General features: G+C 37.9%; 1 protein-coding gene across 4 annotated transcripts in view; it reads right to left on the bottom strand.

Moving 5' to 3' along the window:
* The window catches only part of ACSS3 (acyl-CoA synthetase short chain family member 3), a 190080-nt gene that overhangs the window by 165825 nt on the left and 5680 nt on the right, over positions 1 to 18575 (bottom strand). The window contains exon 1 of one of the 4 annotated variants that reach the window (XM_024991869.2): positions 17068 to 17220. Coding sequence (XP_024847637.1) covers positions 17068 to 17177 — 110 coding nt within the window. The 5' untranslated portion in view covers positions 17178 to 17220. 4 annotated transcript variants of the gene reach the window in all.

The following is an 18575-nucleotide window of genomic DNA, read 5'->3' as shown; positions in this document are numbered from 1 at the left end:
ACCCATAGAATTTGTGACATTTTATATACTGCTAAGTTAAAATAAAAAAATAAAAAAGGAGGAGCAGAAAAATGTATACAGCCCTACCACAGAATACATTCATAAGGAACCTATAAATACTAAGCAGGAAATACAAACACTTATCAGAAAACCTCTCTTTTAATAAAGCTCTGAAATAACTCCCAGATCAGAGGGAGGTAGGAATAAAGAATGGGTCACTGGTGTTTAGATGGAAAATTAATAATAATCAAACACACTCACTCACATGCATCATGCAAAAGTTTACCTTTCTAGAGTCTTTCTGAAACAAGGATAATTTCTGCATGCATAATTGTCCTGAAGATTTAAGACCTGTAAAATAGGAACAAGGCTCTACATAACTTCCAAGAGGCCCAGAAACTCTGTATACCACTGCCACCTGGCAATTCCCTCTTCTCCCTGAAAAATTATAGAAAGAAGGACTGTAGCAATCAAAACCTGCATCCACTGATGAGTGAATATGGATCCTTACTTGGATTTTGAAATGTTCTCCACTCAGCTACCTGCTATACCTCACACTCAGATGAGCACGTTTGGGTGTACGTGTGTGTGTGTGTGTGTGTGTGTGTGTATTATGTGTTTATGTGTGCATAAAATAGAAGACAAGATAAAGTCGAGGTGTGGGGAGGGTGGGGAGGGCATATTCTCAACATAACTAACAAGTAAGTATGTGTTAGTTGCTCAGTCGTGTCCAACTCTTTGGGACCTGATGGACTGTAACCCGCCAGGCTCTTCTCTCCATGGAATTCTCCAGGCAAGAATACTGGAGTAGGTAACCATTCCCTTCTCCAGGGGATCTTCCCAACCCAGGGATCAAACTCAGGTCTCCTGCACTGCAAGCAGATTCTTTACCATTTGAGTTACCTAGGAAGCCCTAACTAACAAGGGGAAAGGTACATTTGCAACTTCAGTAATATTCAAAGTGCTCCTACGAGTCAATAAGAAAAAAAAAAATTTTAATCTAATAGACAAAGAATTTCAGCACACTATCCACAGAGGAAAAATATGATAGCTAAAAAGCATAAAAATGGTACTCAGTCCTACAAACATCAGAAAAATGAACATTAAAACAATAATGAGAAGTCATTTTTCTACACTGAAAGTGAAAGTGAAGTCTCTCAGTCATGCCGACTCTTTGCGACCCCATGGACTATAGCCCACCAGTGTCTTCCATCCATGGAATTTTCCAGGCAAGAGTCCTGGAGTGGGGTGCCATTTCCTTCTCCCGGGGATCTTCCCGAGCCAGGGACTGAACCCAGGTCTCCAGCATTGTGGGCAGAGGCTTTATCGTCTGAGCCAACTGGTATAAAAAATATAGTATACACACTGTTGGTGATAGTAAAGAGAAACTGGCATTCTCACATAAAGTAGGTGACCAAGTAAATTAGTTCAGCAATTTAGGAATATGCATACACACACATACAAAATGTACTTTTAACATAGCCATAGCAAGTTGCTTACATGTTCATCTCTGTGTTGCATAAAAGCACAAGAAGTCTAGAAAAATGGACAGGAAAATATTAACAGTGGTAAACTCTGCGTAAGAGAAAGTTGAGGGACAGAATGGAGAAGGGATAGTCTATATTTTTATATGATAAATACTTCCTGTGTTATTTAATTTTCATGAGCATGTATTTATATATTGAATAGATGATTTAAATATATTTCAGTCAGTTCAGTCACTCAGTTGTGTCTGACTCTTTGTGACCCCATGAATCGCAGCACGCCAGGCCTCCCTGTTCATCGCCAACTCCCGGAGTTCACTCAGATTCACGTCCATCGAGTCAGTGATGCCATCCAGCCATCTCATCCTCTGTCGTCCCCTTCTCCTCCTGCCCCCAATCCCTCCCAGCATCAGAGTCTTTTCCAATGAGTCAATTCCTCGCATGAGGTAGCCAAAGTACTGGAGTTTCAGCTTTAGCATCATTCCTTCCAAAGAAATCCCAGGGCTGATCTCCTTCAGAATGGACTGGTTGGATCTCCTTGCAGTCCAAGGGACTCTCAAGAGTCTTCTCCAACACCACAATTCAAAAGCATCAATTCTTCGGCGCTCCGCCTTCTTCACAGTCCAACTCTCACATCCATACATGACCACAGGAAAAACCATAGCCTTGACTAGACGAACCTTTGTTGGCAAAGTAATGTCTCTGCTTTTGAATATGCTATCTAGGTTGGTCATAACTTTTCTTCTAAGGAGTAAGCACCTTTTAATTTCATGGATGCAGTCATCATCTGCAGTGATTTCAGAGCCCCCCAAAATAAATATATTTAAATAACTTTAAATAATTTGTCTAGATGGCTTTTCTCCTGATCTGACTGAATCATCAACTCTGTAATCAGCACAGCTACCATTAGTAAAAAAATTTTTATAACAAAAACATCTTTTTTTAATATTCTTCTGGTAAAAAAGAAGCATTGCTTACATATATGATAACATCTAAACTCAGTTTATTATTCTGTTCCTGCATAATATTTGTGGTCCCCTGTTTGGTGCCATGTGTTTCTGAATTCAGGTAATATAAAATGTTTCTGTGCTTACTGGATACTGTAGGTAAACCAAATTTTGATATTATTTAATTTTAAAAGAATGAGAGTCTTTATAACTATATGTATATTTATTTAGCCACAGAGCATAGCTTATTAAATAGCCATTACAGATGTGTTTCCTCTTCCCATCTCACCGTCCCCAGTTCCAGCTAAACTTCAGGAAGTGAAAAATACAAAGCAGCTGGGAAAATGATTGTAAGAATTTAACAGCTGTATTTGAATGACTTAAATATTTTAGAGTCAAGTACAAAATAAAAATTATCTGATTATTGTTTAATAAAATTTCTTAAAGATATTTAAATAAAAAAAAAAAGAAACCAAAATTTGGGCCATAAAAACTTTGTTCTTTTTATTTTTTTCACCAGAATTAACCTCAAGCAGCTGAAGAGTCAATAATAAATAGCTAGATAGAACCTTGAAATCACATAAAGATATCTGTCATAAATTTGTGTCATTATTCCTGCTGTCCACTATGATTTTGGCTGTCCTCATTCCAAGCACTTGTAGGACTGCACTTTCATATCCACTTGAAATGAAGTATAACTGCGTGGCTTGCTGTGGCCCATGAAATGGCAAGAGAGGTAATATACAGAGTCTTCAAGAGCAAATGCAAGCTGACAACTTCTCCTCCTCCCTGCCACAAGGATACTGCAAATGGAACTGCACTATCAGCCTATATCCCTGAGTTAGGATGGATGACATGGAGCGAATCTCCTGGGTAACCCAAAATAAACCTGTAATACGAGTGAGATACACCTGGGCTATTTTAAAACACAGAGATTTGAGGGCTGTTTATTCCTGCAGGATGACTTAATCTATCCTGATACAAATCTTGAGATCTAGACACTTTCACAAATGCAAACTAGCTTTAAAAATTGTCCTATTTTATAATTTGAGAGCCAACGGAATGAATTCTAGGACAAACGAAATGGGAGAAATCTCAGCTAGTGTAATTCTGTAGCAGTAATGTTAGATTCCTTGAAAAGAAGTCAGAGATGAGCTATTATCAGTGTCTGAGCTCACAAAGGCAGGACTAAGGGGGGCTCTGGAGAGAAGAAACATCTTGAAATTCCTTCTAGATTTCCTGAAGACAATTTACTACTTTTCTTTGCCTCTTTCTCATCAACCCCTGCTAGCTTATATCTGGCATAAAATCTTAGACTTAGCTCTTCAGAAAAAATCTGCCTTGAGTTGTATTCTTCTTCTGTTTCTTCACTTCAGCTTACCCTGAGTCTTCCCTGTCGTTCCTAATAGCTGATTCTAGCCAATGGTGTATTTGACTTCAGCTTTTTCATCGTATGAGTTAGACTGGAGTGTGTACTTGGCCCACACCGTGAGCTAAGGTGGTGACTGTGGATGGATGTCTGAAATTTTTTTCAGAAGCAGGGAGCCTAACAAGTTTCATGGTCTTGATCTCTTGAAGCCAGAAAGAGCTAGTGGCAAATGTGTATATGATTCTTCTGTTCCCATCAGTTCTCATCACCACCACCCTTCCCTTTGTTTAAGGCTAACTTTCCTTTTTAAGGATGTATTTATTAAGTCAATCTTCAAACATTACAAAAGGAAAAAGAAACTCTGACACTCAAAAAAATAATAATCCTTGTTTCAGAAGGGGAAATTGATAGAAATTTATTCTGTGAATCTGATTATCCAGCAATGAAAAGTTAAATCAGTAAAATCTAAAATGTTCCTCTCAATTCTACCACTGCCTCCCATGCCAAGAATAACATTTAATAAAGCAATGCTTTTAACAGGGTGGCCTATGAAACTCTTTCACAAACTACAATATTTCAGTTTCCATGAAATAACTATTGAAAGCTTCCTCCGGCAAAACCATATTTAGTGGTGACAATGTTGTAACCCTCTCTATATACTCAGCTACTGATTTCTCTACTCTGTAAATTTTCATTACTAAATAACTGGAAAGTCTAACTTATAATTTACCTTCTGATATGAGCTTTCTTCCTTGGATCAAATTATAATTTCCTTCTTTGAAGATCTCCTATGGGGGTCTTCATTTCATCATAGTTTCAGGGGAAAAAAAGAAACTCCAAGCTCTTTTTCAAAAATTAAATAAACCAGAAGCAACATACTGAAAACAATTTGATGATGGTGAATACATTTAGTTATCTGTATACGGAAATACTGAATCTATAAACTAAAATAATAATAAACATATAATTTTTATAATAATTCATTATTTTTTAAGACGACTACAGCTGATTACAGTCTCCTCTATTAACTGTCAATAATACTTTTAAAACATTTTTCTATCCGAAAATTTTAACAATAAATAATCTGTTGTTGATTAGCTGAGACTGTGAAGGAAGGGGAAAAAGTATAACTGGGTACATGTTCTCTACGCTGAAAGGCAGACTAATTTGCAATAACTATAATAAGAAGCAAAACGTGGCAAATTTCCTGACAGAAGTACAAACCAAGTATGATGAAAGCACAGCAAAAAGAGATTAATTCCAACCATGGACATGTGTAAGGAGTGGTGGATGTTGAAATGAATGTAGTAAGCCTGGGCTTTAAGGTCAAAAGACCAGAGTTCAAATCTCAGACATGGCATTTACAAGTTGCATGAATGCAGACATATTAACATATCTAAGTCTTTCTTCAATCACCTATGAAACTAGAAAAATAAAATGAAAACCAACTACATCGCCCTTACTCTATATCAACATAATACTATGAGCATTTAATACAAATTAATTTAATTATCCCAAAAATGTTATGTGTATACTAATATCCCCATTTTACAGATGAGGAAACTGAGGTACACAGAGTTTATGTGGCCTATGTCTGGTCCATAGTGAAGTCCGACAAGCTGGAACTGGATGTCAGGATGTCACACGCTGGGTCACAAACACTATTCTATGTGGATAAGTTAATGTGAGAGAAATCTAAATCCACCATGAGTACAATTTTATACACATTTCATTGACCCCTTTCAATAACCCTATGAAGTGATTACCATCACTACATACATTGACAAGTGATGATCTGACTTCGATGAATTATGAAAGAACAGTTCTGTGCCAGTGGGTACAATGAACTGCAGCAGGAACAGGAGAGGGGACTAATGAGATTTTTTGCAGTAATCAAGTACTGGGATGATAAAGATGGAAAGGAAGGAGAGATCTGAGAAATACAGAAGAATGAAAAGAAAATGTTTTAGGAAGTGAAACCAGGGCTCGAGAAGGGTCAGCAAATTCTGGCCACATGCCAGATCTGGCCCACCACTTCTTTGTATAAATAAAGCTTTATTGAAACACAGTCACACATAGTTGTTTATATATTTTCCGTAGCTGCTTTTGTTTGACAACAGTAGAATTAAGTGGTTGCAATGAAGCCTATCTAGTGTGAAAAGCCAAATATTTACCATTTTGCCCCTTAAAGAAAAATTCTGCCAATCTTTACTCCAGAGAAGCCCTGTCCAACAGAAATTTCTGTGATGATGCAACTGTACTATATCTCCACTGCTCAACAGAATAGCCCCAAGTGGCTGGCTAAATTTAAACTAATTAAAACACAAATTAAAAAAAAAAAAATTTAAAATGTAGTTCCTCAGTCACACTTACCACCTTTCAAATACTCAAGAGCCATATTAGCTATGTAAATTAAATTTTATTTAATTCTAACTAAACAAATTTCAGTAACCACGTGCGGCTATAGGCTACCATCCTGGACAACAGAGCCATGGGGAATTTCAGAGGTAGAGATGGTCCCCAGAGTCAAATACTAAAGAGAGATCAAACAAGGTAAGGACTTGAAGTCAATACGTAGAATTAAGCAATAAATTGACACTGATGAATATTTGGAAGAGAATCTGGGTCGAGTGATGAGGCCTGAGGCCACCTTTCAGTGGACGCAGGAGTGTAAGAGAAAAGAGGACTTGGAAAACAGACCACAAGGCAAGACTTTATGATGTGAAGAGAAGTATCTCTTTATTTATGCCGATCTTTCAGCTGGATTGTATTCAAAGAGAAGGGCAAAACGTGAAGGTAGCTGAGGGGAGAAGGACAGAACACCAGTGGAAATACTGTTTGTTTTTTAATGGCACTGGCAAGTGGGAAAGTGAAAAACAGGGCAAAGTTCAGGTTCTGTTTTACAAGTGCATCAGTGCTGCGGAAAGAAGAGATGTGTGTTTGGGGTGGGAGCATAACAAGAGCTAAGGCAAGAAAGACCCGTGGAAGCCTTACCTTAAAGGCCTGGAATACCTTGTCAAGGAAGGGGAGGCCTTTTAAAGGGAATGCCCTGTTCAGGATGGGATTTCAGGTCACAGTGGGAGGCAAACAAGGAAAGATAATCAGTTCGGATCTATTGACTAGCCTAGAAAATCACAGGAAGTAAAAAAAAAAAAGAAAAAAAGGTGGTGAAGTGTAGAAACAAATCAAAGGAGCTTAAAGTAGGAAGGGTGTATCAAAGAAAACTGAGGTCTTATCATCTCTGGGTATCAGGTTTATGTTCTCTTTAAGGGAGACCTGAAATAAAAAAAGAAAAATAAATACTTTTTGAAGTAAGAGAAGGAATAGCATTTTGTTAATTACCCATAATGGGCCAGGTTCTGAGTTTGGTCGTTTAAACCGAGTTTGGTAAAGCATTTAATCCATGCGCTATCCCTTGAGAAAGACAATATTATATCTATCTTACAGATGAGAAATGAGGCTTAAAGAGGTCAAAAAGCTTCCCAGAATTATCAAACTAACACATTACAGACTAGAACCCAATACTTTCCGACGCCAGGGAAAATGTGAAGAATTTCCAGTTTTCCATGTCTGTATGCTAACTTGAGTAATTCTTGTACCCTCACTAGATACCACGTCCTATGGGCATAGGCCATGTGCTAGCTCATTAATGTGAAGTCACTCATTCATGTCCGACTCTTTGTGAGCCCATAGACTGTAGTCTACCAGGCTTCTCAGTCCATGGGATTTTCCAGGCAAGAGTACTGGAGTGGGTTGGCATTTCCTTCTCCAGGGGATCTTCCCGAGCCAGGGATTGAACCCAGGTCTCCCGCATTGTAGACAGACGCTTTACCCTCTGAGCCACATTAATGGCATATTGCAAATGCTCAATTATTATTTTTAAATTAATGCTGCAAGTGTGAATGAATGTATATTGAAATAGCACTCTTCTGACACATTAACACAAATAAGAATAAGGGTTTCATGAGGTAACTGCTCAGCAAAAACAACAACTAGCTCAAAAGACTACTATTGGACACAGAGAAGGCTTTAAGCATTTTTAAGAGGGCATCATATTGCTTTTCTCGCACTGTGACATCTCATCTAAGTTACAGGTACTTGGCCTTGGACAGTATCAACTGACTGTTCCAGGAAACCCTCCAAATTGGGTAATTGCTTACTTGGGGCAGCATAATAACCTCATGCTCATTTAACCACTAAGGATATTGTGTTTGTAAAAGAAGCTGGAAAGCACATCTCTCTATAGGACAATATTTTAACAGAGAAACCTAACATAAAGTGAGAGGTGCTCTTTAGCCCTATTGATAATGTCCACACTAGTAAATACACTCAGAACCTGGCCCCAGTCTACCAGCTTTCGCCACAAACTGTCCCACCTCAGCATGAAAGGACATGAAATAATGATCTACACCCTTGCCAGATCATCTCGGATTAAAACAGAGAGAACTGCCAGTAGTGAGAAATGCAGCCAACAGGAAAAAGAGTAAAAAGAAAGGCCTTCAAGAAATCAATACCTGTTATCTGAACTGGATCCATTGTCAATAGACAGAAAAGGCATGAATGAGTGATCCTAAAGAGCCCTAGGTTGTGAGTCATGCCTGGCAGCTAAATTCAAAGCAGAAGAAGAGGACACAATTTTATCTTGCTTGTTTTATTTTTATTCTAGAGGAAATGCAGGAAAAATGAAGAATTGAAGCAAAAGGGAGTAGGATTCAACTCAATTCAAAAAAGGAAAAGCTAAAATCAAAATTAAGTAAAGTTAAAGGTCAAATGTAAAAGTTAAGATCAAGATATTAACATTTCAAAGCATAAATTTATTAAAATCTAAATATAATCCTCAATAAATATATATTTAAAAGTACATTCTAAAGGAAAGTTAACTTTATCAGTCAGCCCTTTTCAAGAGAACTACTTAGGGCACTCAGGAGCAGTGGTCCTCAGACAACCAACTCAGAAACAGATCACGATGAGCTCATAAGGAACAGAACTCCAAATCAGAGCAGGTTCCTGGAAAACCAGACCTACAGACCAGGATGCGCATGGAGACCTTAAGCAGGTAACCCTGAAATCTCCAAACCATCCAGAGAATCAGAGGGGGCCGAAGAGGGTGCACACTCTCCAATGCCAACCTGTATCTGATGGAAGAAAGAGAAGATGCCTTTTAGCATTTAATCCTGATGATAGTGATGACGTGATAAAGAAAGAACGTGATGATGTGATAAAAAAAAGGAAAGGACAGAAAGAAAGAAAGAGCAACCCCAGCACCCAAGGGAAGAAAAAGCCAATTTGATGACACGGTGTTATTTTGCTCTGGTTTTCATGCATTGGAGAAAGAACTGGCAACCCACTCCAGTGTTCTTGCCTGGAGAATCCCAGGGACGGGGCAGCCCAGTCTATGGGGTCGCATAGAGTCGGACACAACCGAAGCGACTTAGCAGCAGCAGCAGCAGCAGCAGGGAGAAATGGGAAGAAGAGAGAGGGAAAAGAGAGGATTGAAACTAATGTGCTCTAAACCTGAGGACTTCAGGGCTGTATTTTTTCTACGTTCACATTACGTCTTCATCGTAGCTATCCATTTCTTTCTCGTTAAGGCTATAACTCAGGCAGAATGACACTGCAATGTTCTGAGGAAATTGTCCTCTACAGTTGAGGCTCCCAGAAGGCAGACACCACATTTATTAACTCATTCTACACACTTAGCTCATGTCCACAGAGAAATGGTCTATACAAGCTCTTATTAAAGAGGAAGAATACAATCAATCATTTTAGAATGTCTAAAAAGAACTTTTCTTCCCATTGAGACTTCTAAATTATTCTGAGATTGTTTCTATAAAGACTATATAATTGGGGGAGATACACAGGGAGCATCAATTTTATTTTATTTCTTAAAATAAAATGATCTGAAACAAATGTGACACAATATTAAGATCTTAAAACACCCAATGTTCAGTCCACTAAATTATTATCTTTATTTATTCTCTAAATATCTCATAAGGAAAAAGGCTGTGGAGCCTTACAATATTTACTAATATTTTTGGAGAAAAATTTTGACAATATATATCAGAAAGCGTATAATTCCTCTTTGACTCAGAAATCTAAGAATTCATCTGCAAGAAGGAAGGAAAGAAACAGAGACAGACAGACAGTCAGACACAGAGACACAGAGATCTTTAGAATGCTGTCTCCAAAGAAGAAAGTATTCTTGCAAGTAAAGAGAAACCACCTCAAAATCAACAGGAAGGGATTGTGAAAAAAATAATTTTACATTCACCCAGTATGTTTAGATATTCTGCATACATAAAAATCACGGAATAGAAGAACAGAGGTATGAAAAAAACCACAACTTACTCCAACTGGGAAAATAAGCTATCAAACAATATAACAGTATAACTCTAAAGTTCTATGTTTTTATAATTCTATTTCTCTGTAAGAAAAACAGTAGAGAGTCAAACAAACTGACAAACAGAAATAGATACTAGATTTTTTAAAAGCACAACACATACACAAAACAAAACCTGGTGAATCTGAGTAAGTTGGTTGGTCAAGTTAATTGTATTGAACCAATGTCAATTTGTTTTGATAATTTACTATAGTCATGTAAGGTGTTGCCATTGGAAGAAGCTAAGTGGTAGGTATAAATGATCTCCTCGTACTATTTTTGCAACTTCTTATGAGTCTATAATTATTCCAAAATAAAAACTTAAAAAGAAAATGAAAGACTGAAGGGAAATATACCAACTATACCAAGATATATATGAGACTAGATATTGAACTATAATTGATATTCCATCTATTCTGGCTTTCCTGAGTTTACACAATTAAAATTTAAAGTAACACTGCATCTTTCTGGGGAAAAAAAAGCATAAACCTAAATTTCAGTCAGAATTACTTTTGAATAAGAAATGTCAATGAAAAGTTATTCAAAATCTATGTCTCAAACCAAGGCTTTTGGATGATAAAATCTCTGCTCTTTTAATTAAACCCCACTAAATCTCTTCCAATTTCCCACCTTCACTCTTGCCAAAACAACCTTAACACACAGCCGGAAACTAAAGCCAACTTAACCAACCAGATACCATTGAGTGTAAATTAAAACATTAAGAAAAGTAGACAAAATTGTTATTGTCTTTTCCCCTAGTCTTATCCTCAAAATAATCTAACAAGGTCACAAACTGTCTTTGCTCTATCCTTGCCCATTTCCTCACTGTCTACATATAATATCATAGATTAAACATTTTCCATTCACATTTCGTTAATTTGAAACTTGAATGCAGTGCAGCCTGCTCAATTATCCAAGAGTTCATTATCTAGCTGATGCTAACCAAGCCCATTATTTCTCTTTATTCTTTTTGTGTTACTTGTCTTTTCCTCACTTTCCTGGGTGTTAGCACTTCTGGCAGAAAATAAGAAGCTACACAAAGGGATAAAATTAAAATTGGTTGATTATTTTATGTATCAAAGGATTTCTTAGTTAGAAAATGGCCACGGATCACCATGATGTGAGCCTGTATATTCTAGTTACTCACACCTCAATGGTCAAAGGTAATTCAGAGTAGACTTGATTGCAAAATAAAGCAAATTTTATTACCCGTATTTTCAGAAAATAACTCGATAGTCCATATCACTCATGATTACTCTCCTTTTATTAAATAGGAAAATGAAAGCTATCTTATTACAAGCAAAAACACTTTTTCCCTTTGATGTATGAAATCACTCCTCAACGTTATACTCTACTTGGACTCTTATTCAGCACCTGGAATAGTGCCTGGCCTAGATGACCATTCAGTAAACATTAATGAGTGAACAATAGAAAGAAAGGAAGAATAAAAGAAGGAACAAACAGATTAAGAATTAATAAGTTCTAGAACCAAAAAAAACAGAGAAGGCAATGGCACCCCACTCCAGTACTCTTGCCTGGAAAACCCCAAGGACGGAGGAGCCTGGTAGGCTGCAGTCCACGGGGTCGCAAAGAGTCCGACACGACTGAGAGACTTCCGTTTCACTTTTCACTTTTGTGCATTGGAGAAGACAATGGAAACCCACTCCAGTGTTCTTTCCTGGAGAATCCCAGGGACGGCGGAGCCTGGTGAGCTGCCGTCTATGGGGTCACACAGAGTCGGACACGACTGAAGCGACTTAGCAGCAGCAGCAGAACCAAAAAAAACTCCACTTTTATAACAGGTCAGCAAACATGTCACCAAAAAACTATGGTAAGGAATATTACTGGTGCTATTCTTACTGTAATAATATATATTTGTGTTCTGTAATGCTTTAACACACTCAAGCAAGTACTTAAGTATTTAAGATGCCCCTCACCCATTTCACCTGCACCCAACTCCATCTCTGACAACCACCAATCTGTTCTCAGCATCTGTGAGCCTGGTTTTTGCTTTGTTTTGTTGTTTGTTATGGTTTTTAGAATTTACATATAAGATCAGGGCTTCAGAGAAGGCAATGGCACCCCACTCCAGTATTCTTGCCTGGAAAATCCCATGAATGGAGGAGCCTGGCAGGCTACAGTCCATGGGGTCGCTAAGAGTGGGACACGACTGAGCGACTTCACTTTCCCTTTTCACTTGCATGCATTGGAGAAGGAAATGGCAACCCACTCCAGTGTTCTTGCCTGGAGAATCCCAGGGACGGGGGAGCCTGGTGGGCTGCCGTCTATGGGGTCGCAGAGTTGGACACGACTAAAGTGACTTAGCAGCAGCAGCAGCAGCAAGATCAGGGCTTCCCTGGTGGCTTAGTGGTCAATAATCTACCTGCAATGCAGGAGACATGGGTTTGATCCCTGGGTCAGGAAGATCCCCTGGAGGAGGAAATGGCTACCCAGTTCAAATATTCTTGCCTGGGAAATCCCATGGGCAGAGGAGCCTGATGGGCTACAGTTCATGGGGTCTCAAAGAGTCAGACATGATTTAGTGACTAAACAACATAAGTAAGATCATATGGTATTTGTCTTTTATTACTTTTAAACAGTGAGTTTTCTTTTGCTTATCTGCTAATATGTTTACTAAATAAGGTGACTAAAACATGACAATCTGGTAAAATGACATGGATACAACTCTTAAACCTGAAATAGTTTGACAGACATATACAAGGTCAGGTGCATTCCACGGTAGAGACAGCAAAGATGACTGAGACCTGACCCCTGCCCTCTGTCACCTAGCTGTGATCTTTTAAGCTACTGGTAAAGAAAAGTATCAGTGGAGGATGAGCTTACATAGTGGATGTATAGTGACCAAATGCAAATGGGAATTGAACATTCTTTGCCAAACTAGTTTAAAGGGAAATAAGATTCAAGGTGATAGGCTTTTTAGGAAAGAACCATTTACCAAGAAGACAGGTACAAGCTGACTCTGGGAAAATAGTGAAGATTTAAATTCCACTAAAATGAGAGAAGAAAATGGAAGACACATAGAAACATCAGTGACAAATGAGAGAAGGGAAGTTACATCTCTGATTAAAAAATGTTTTTAATTCAAACATTGCTCTCATTCCTTTGTACTTTCCAGGTACAGTCATGTGACAATCAGGCAAAAGACGTTTTAAAGAGTGTAGTCACAATTCATTACAGAAATTGGGCTCTTACAGTGTGACCCAACGGGTGTGAAAAATTAAGTCTACCACTATATTACAAGTCATTTAATCGCTCTGTCCTTCAGTTTACACAGTCATAAAAATGCATTATATGTATCTCATAGGGTGTCAGAAGGATTCAAAGTACACATATAGTATTAGCATAGAGTCTGACTCGGCACAAGTGCTCCACAGTGATTTCTGTTGTATCGCCATGATTGTTATTACTGTTATTATCATTATTGAAACGCATTCCTCAGTCTTACAGAAAAGAATGAATAACTCAGTCATGTGCTAGAGAACAGTCATGTGTGTTTTCTTCTCAATCTATTACAGACTCTTCAGATATTGCTGTGGCTCATCCCTTAGACACTCAAAGGAAGGTTTAACATTTTCAGATTATTTGTTCCCTAAAGTTTGGCAACACCTATGGAATAACACAGGTTAGTGAGAGAGCCCACAGTTCATGGTTCTTGTACTGGATTTCAAAAATAAGATATTCATCTTAGAAACAAGAGAGATGGATGCAATATGATTCCTTGGGGAAAAAACTCATCCCTGCACTTAACATATGTTATGTATCAAGGTCTGTCCACCTGCATTAGGATCAAGATGAGAAGCAATGGAAGCAAAACAGCAAAGAATACTATACTTGAATGCACTAAAAAAAAGTAATCAAAACAAACAACTTCCATAATTACAAACATGTAACAAGTCCTATTATTTTTTCCTGAGAAGTTGGAGGAAAGGAAATTTTTCAAGTACTCATAATTAGATGAATTAATTAGGCTATTTATCATGTGTTCTCATAAAAATAATGCTAAAGCACACTACAAGCAATGAGTAATAATGTGGTCATTAGATTTTCCTTAAGACAGAAAACCAACATAGCATTCTTAAGAGAAGGGATTAATATCGCTTTCTACTGTTCAGGAAACATTTCTAAAGTAGGTAACAATTAATATAAAGTCCCTCTCCCACCACTTTTGGGACTGTTATATACATTTTAAATATTTTACATCAAACATACAGTTTATTTTTTCAAAGAACATCAGTCTATCATTCTAAATAAAATAGAGATACTTTCCAAATGCTTCTGAGATATAAGTCCAGATTTTTAAAGTTACTTTTAGTAGTTTCAGTGGAGAAGGGGTAAGAAAAAAAAAAGCAAAAATTAAATAAGACAATTATTACGGAAACAATATAATGTAGTGTATATTTAGAGCACAGATGCTAAATTCAACCTGTACCATGCTGTGCTATGTTGCTGTGTTTAGTCATATCCAGCTCTTTGAGACCCATGGACTATGGCCCATCAGGCTCCTCTGTCCATGGGATTTCCCAGGCAAGCATACTGCAGTGGGTTGCCAGTTTCTTTTCCAAGGGATCTGCCCCAACCCAGGGACTGAATCTGAGTCTCCTTCATTAGCAGGCAGATTCTTTACCACTGAGCCACCTAGGAAGTGCAAATTCAGACTGCCTGGGTTCAAATCCTAGATCTGCTACTTATTAGTTTTATATGTTTAGGCAAGTTTTCTTAAACTCTCTGTATGTTCATTTCCATACACACTAAACAAGAGTATAAGGTCCCCTACCTCACAGGGTTATTAGAAATATTAAATAAATTCAAGTACTTAGTATTCTATCTGGCTCATAGCACAGATACCGTAAGCCTAGCTGTTTTCACTATATGCTGGACTGCTAAATTGCTGCTAAGTCACTTCAGTCGTGTCCAACTCTGTGCAACCCCAGAGATGGCAGCCCACCAGGCTCCGCCGTCCCTGGGATTCTCCAGGCAAGAACACTGGAGTGGGTTGTCATTTCCTTCTCCAATGCATGCAAGTGAAAAGGGAAAGTGAAGTCACTCAGTCGTGTCCCACTCTTAGCAACCCCATGGACTGCAGCCCACCAGGCTCCTCCGTCCATGGGAGTTTCCAGGCAAGAGTACTGGAGTGGTTCACCAATGCCTTATGCTGGACACTTTCATTCAAAAAGTTCTATGTTATTATTATATGTTATTAATATATACATTAATGATGTCACAATCAATAAAATAGGCTGGATTACACACAGTAACAATAGCGAATACTCAGTAACTTGAAACAATGTTCATTCCTCACTCATGCACCCTTACTGGACTCCCCAGAGAACCATCCCCTGCATGTGCTCGGTTCCCCAGGCTACACATGCTTCCACCATGGCTCTGACTGACAGGGAGGACTAAGCATTGAAGCACTAGCCACTGATTGTTTCACAGGAAGTGACACGCCTTTCTCTGGCTGCTTTAGCCAAAGCTAGTCACATAACCACCCCTGGGAGGGGAAGCTGGACCCTCCTGTGGGCTCAAAAGCAGAGAACAGACACTGCTGAACAGCAGTACTCACCACGGTCCACATTTTGGTACCGTAAACTGCTCAAGGACTAGGGACCTAAGTTTTAACCCAGAAATCAATTTGTTTTTCTCCACTAATAACAATCCTCAACACTTTTTCCCCTACCCACATTTTTACCCAAGGGGAAAATGATAGCATATGGTACAAATTTGCATCGGTAACACTGGCAAACTTCATTCAGCCTTGATTAAGCAGGGAGAGTTGGGAGCAAGGCAATGTCACGGCATTTGTGGCTTAGAAAAGCACTTAACTCACAACTGAGAATCAGTGAAACTGAAAATTTTAACAAGTGTGGAGAGAAAGCAAAGAGATTAGTGCAAAAGTAGACTTTTCTAAGTTCCAGGGCTTTCACTTACGGTTATTTTAGCAAACAATCAATAATAATGATTTTACATCCCTTGGGCTATTTAAATTTTTTATCATTTTATTGTACTACTTTTTTTTTGCACAGATATCTATATTGATCATGTCTACAGAGCAATCTTTCCTTTCCCTTAATCTTCCCAAATTTCTTTTACTTAACTAATGTCACTTGGGAGAGACATCTCAAAAATTATACTTGGGAAATGTTGCTATTCTAACATCAAAACCTGGAGAAGGTATTCCTCTTGCCTAGAGTTATCTCTTAAGTCAAGACCTACAGACTTTAGATGCTTTTATCCCACTTAGAGCAACTAGTATTTTAAATCAGTAAAATTCACTACTTACCTAAAAGTTATAAATCGAACTCTCCTCTAACGTAGTTACCTGATCTGTTTTCAGCTATTCTAAGACTTTCAGCTGGACGATTTCAAACTGGAAATTCTTAAACTTCGATTTTCCTAGATAAGAATAATACTTCTCCTTTCTATGCATTGTCCCTTACCTCATTTGGCCATAATGCCAGCAAAAGTACATATAATTCATACTTTTTATAAGTTCTCTAACCACATGGTTTACATAAAGAATATAAGTTTTTCAGATGTGTTTCCTAAAACTGTAAAGAGATTATTACATTCAGATACATTATCACAAATATTCATTAGCCTCCCACATGTTTCTCTCACAAATTTCACACAATAGAAAGAAATGCCACCTTCACAGAGTCACTGCTTAAGTGGAAATTCTTTTAAGAAAAAAAGAAGAAGGAGAAGAACAAGGAAGGATGCAGGGAAGAAGGTGGGGGGAAGGGGAAAATGAAAAAAAGGAGGAGTTGGAGGGGGAAAAGGAGAACAAGAAGAGAAAAATAACTTCAACTACTGGATTTTTTTCTCAACTAATAGTATGTGGCATGAACAAAAGAAAAAGTAAGCCACCTTCCAGGAGGTCCTAAGAGCGTGGACTTTACCCCACACTTGGTAGAAGACTGGTCACAGCTGATTGAATTTCCATTGTGCACTGACTGTGCATTTGTCAGGCAATCCATCCCTGCTTATGTAATCGCAGCATTCCAGTAGTTCATTCTGTTCTGTCCTGAACCTTCAGCAGCATGACAGACTGAGAAAATTAGATACAGCACAGCACCAAGCTGTTGACCTTCAGAATATAAAATAAAGCCCATCTTTTTAAATTGGTCTTTCTTGATGAGTCTATCTGAGGGAGAGTATTGCTAACAGGCCATTTTTCATGCTCACCATGTACCCTCATAAAATATTTTTTCATTTCTAAAACATGATAATTTAAAATTTAAATGTATCTGTACTGTGCACAATATTATGAATAAATTCATTTCATTTAGAGTTTGTCAGAAAGGGATACATTTTTTTCATCCCAAGATAAAACTCTCACCTTTCAACTAGAACTAAATACACTGATAAATATGAAGGAAATTTTATTAGAGAAAAGAAAGAGAGGGAGGGAGGCTGAATTTCCAAGACAGCTTAATGTGGCTAATTGTTTGCCAAAGAATCAAAATTCAATAGAGGAATAAATTACTTTCTGATTATATAAAATCCACATTATATTTTCCTTATTTGTTTTCCTTTGAAAGAATGTCAGACTCAGAAAAGTTGCAAGTAAAAGATAAAGAACTTTTTTCCCTCTGAACCACTTACTGACAGGTCTGAAACCCCAGAATAATTTAACAAATCAACAAATATTAGTTCTTTCATCTTTTTTTTTAACTGTCTCTTTATCTTCCCTGTTAAACTCATCATCAAATGCTTAGCTATCTACCTCATGTAAATCTATTAAGTAGCTTTTTATTCCATCTTTTAGACTTTTCCATTTTGTTTTTTCCATGAACTTCTGGCATCTAAAGAAAACAACAGATAAGAAACCACACAAAGTTCAACTTGTAAAAACAAGGAGTCCTATTAATGAGGAACAGGTTTCAAAATAAGCAAAATTCCCTTCATTCCTATTTCCCAGATTTCTTCACTTCTTCCTTTAAACAAGAGATGCTCTTAAAGGGGGAGGTGGGGAAAGGAAAGATAATGAGGAAACTTCTTTTCAGGTAACCCAGACACCTCCACGTGCTGTCATCTCGCCTCCCCTTCCTGTCATTGTCCAATATGTTCCTGGACTGTTTTTGCCTACCACCAGTTCCCTCTGTATTTCGGGATCCTGGTTTTGGCCTTCACTTCTCCACTGACATCACATTATTAAAAATCACTGAAGATTTCTGCGTCAAGACTGTTATCTTTCAGTCCTCAATAGACTCAAAACTTCTCTAGAGCCCTTGACCACTGTCGACCTTCCCTATTTTTATCTCTTCTCTCCCTCTTACTCCATGGCACCAAAATATTCTGCTCTTCCTTATCCTACTTCTCTGAACAAGCCTCATCCACTCTCACAGGTTTTTCCCCCTCTTCCATTTATCTCC

This window comes from Bos taurus, chromosome 5 (assembly GCF_002263795.3).
Source record: "Bos taurus isolate L1 Dominette 01449 registration number 42190680 breed Hereford chromosome 5, ARS-UCD2.0, whole genome shotgun sequence".
Taxonomy (NCBI): domain Eukaryota; kingdom Metazoa; phylum Chordata; class Mammalia; order Artiodactyla; family Bovidae; genus Bos; species Bos taurus.
The sequence above is the reverse complement of the archived record's forward strand: the minus strand, read 5'-3'. Positions and strand labels throughout refer to the sequence as shown.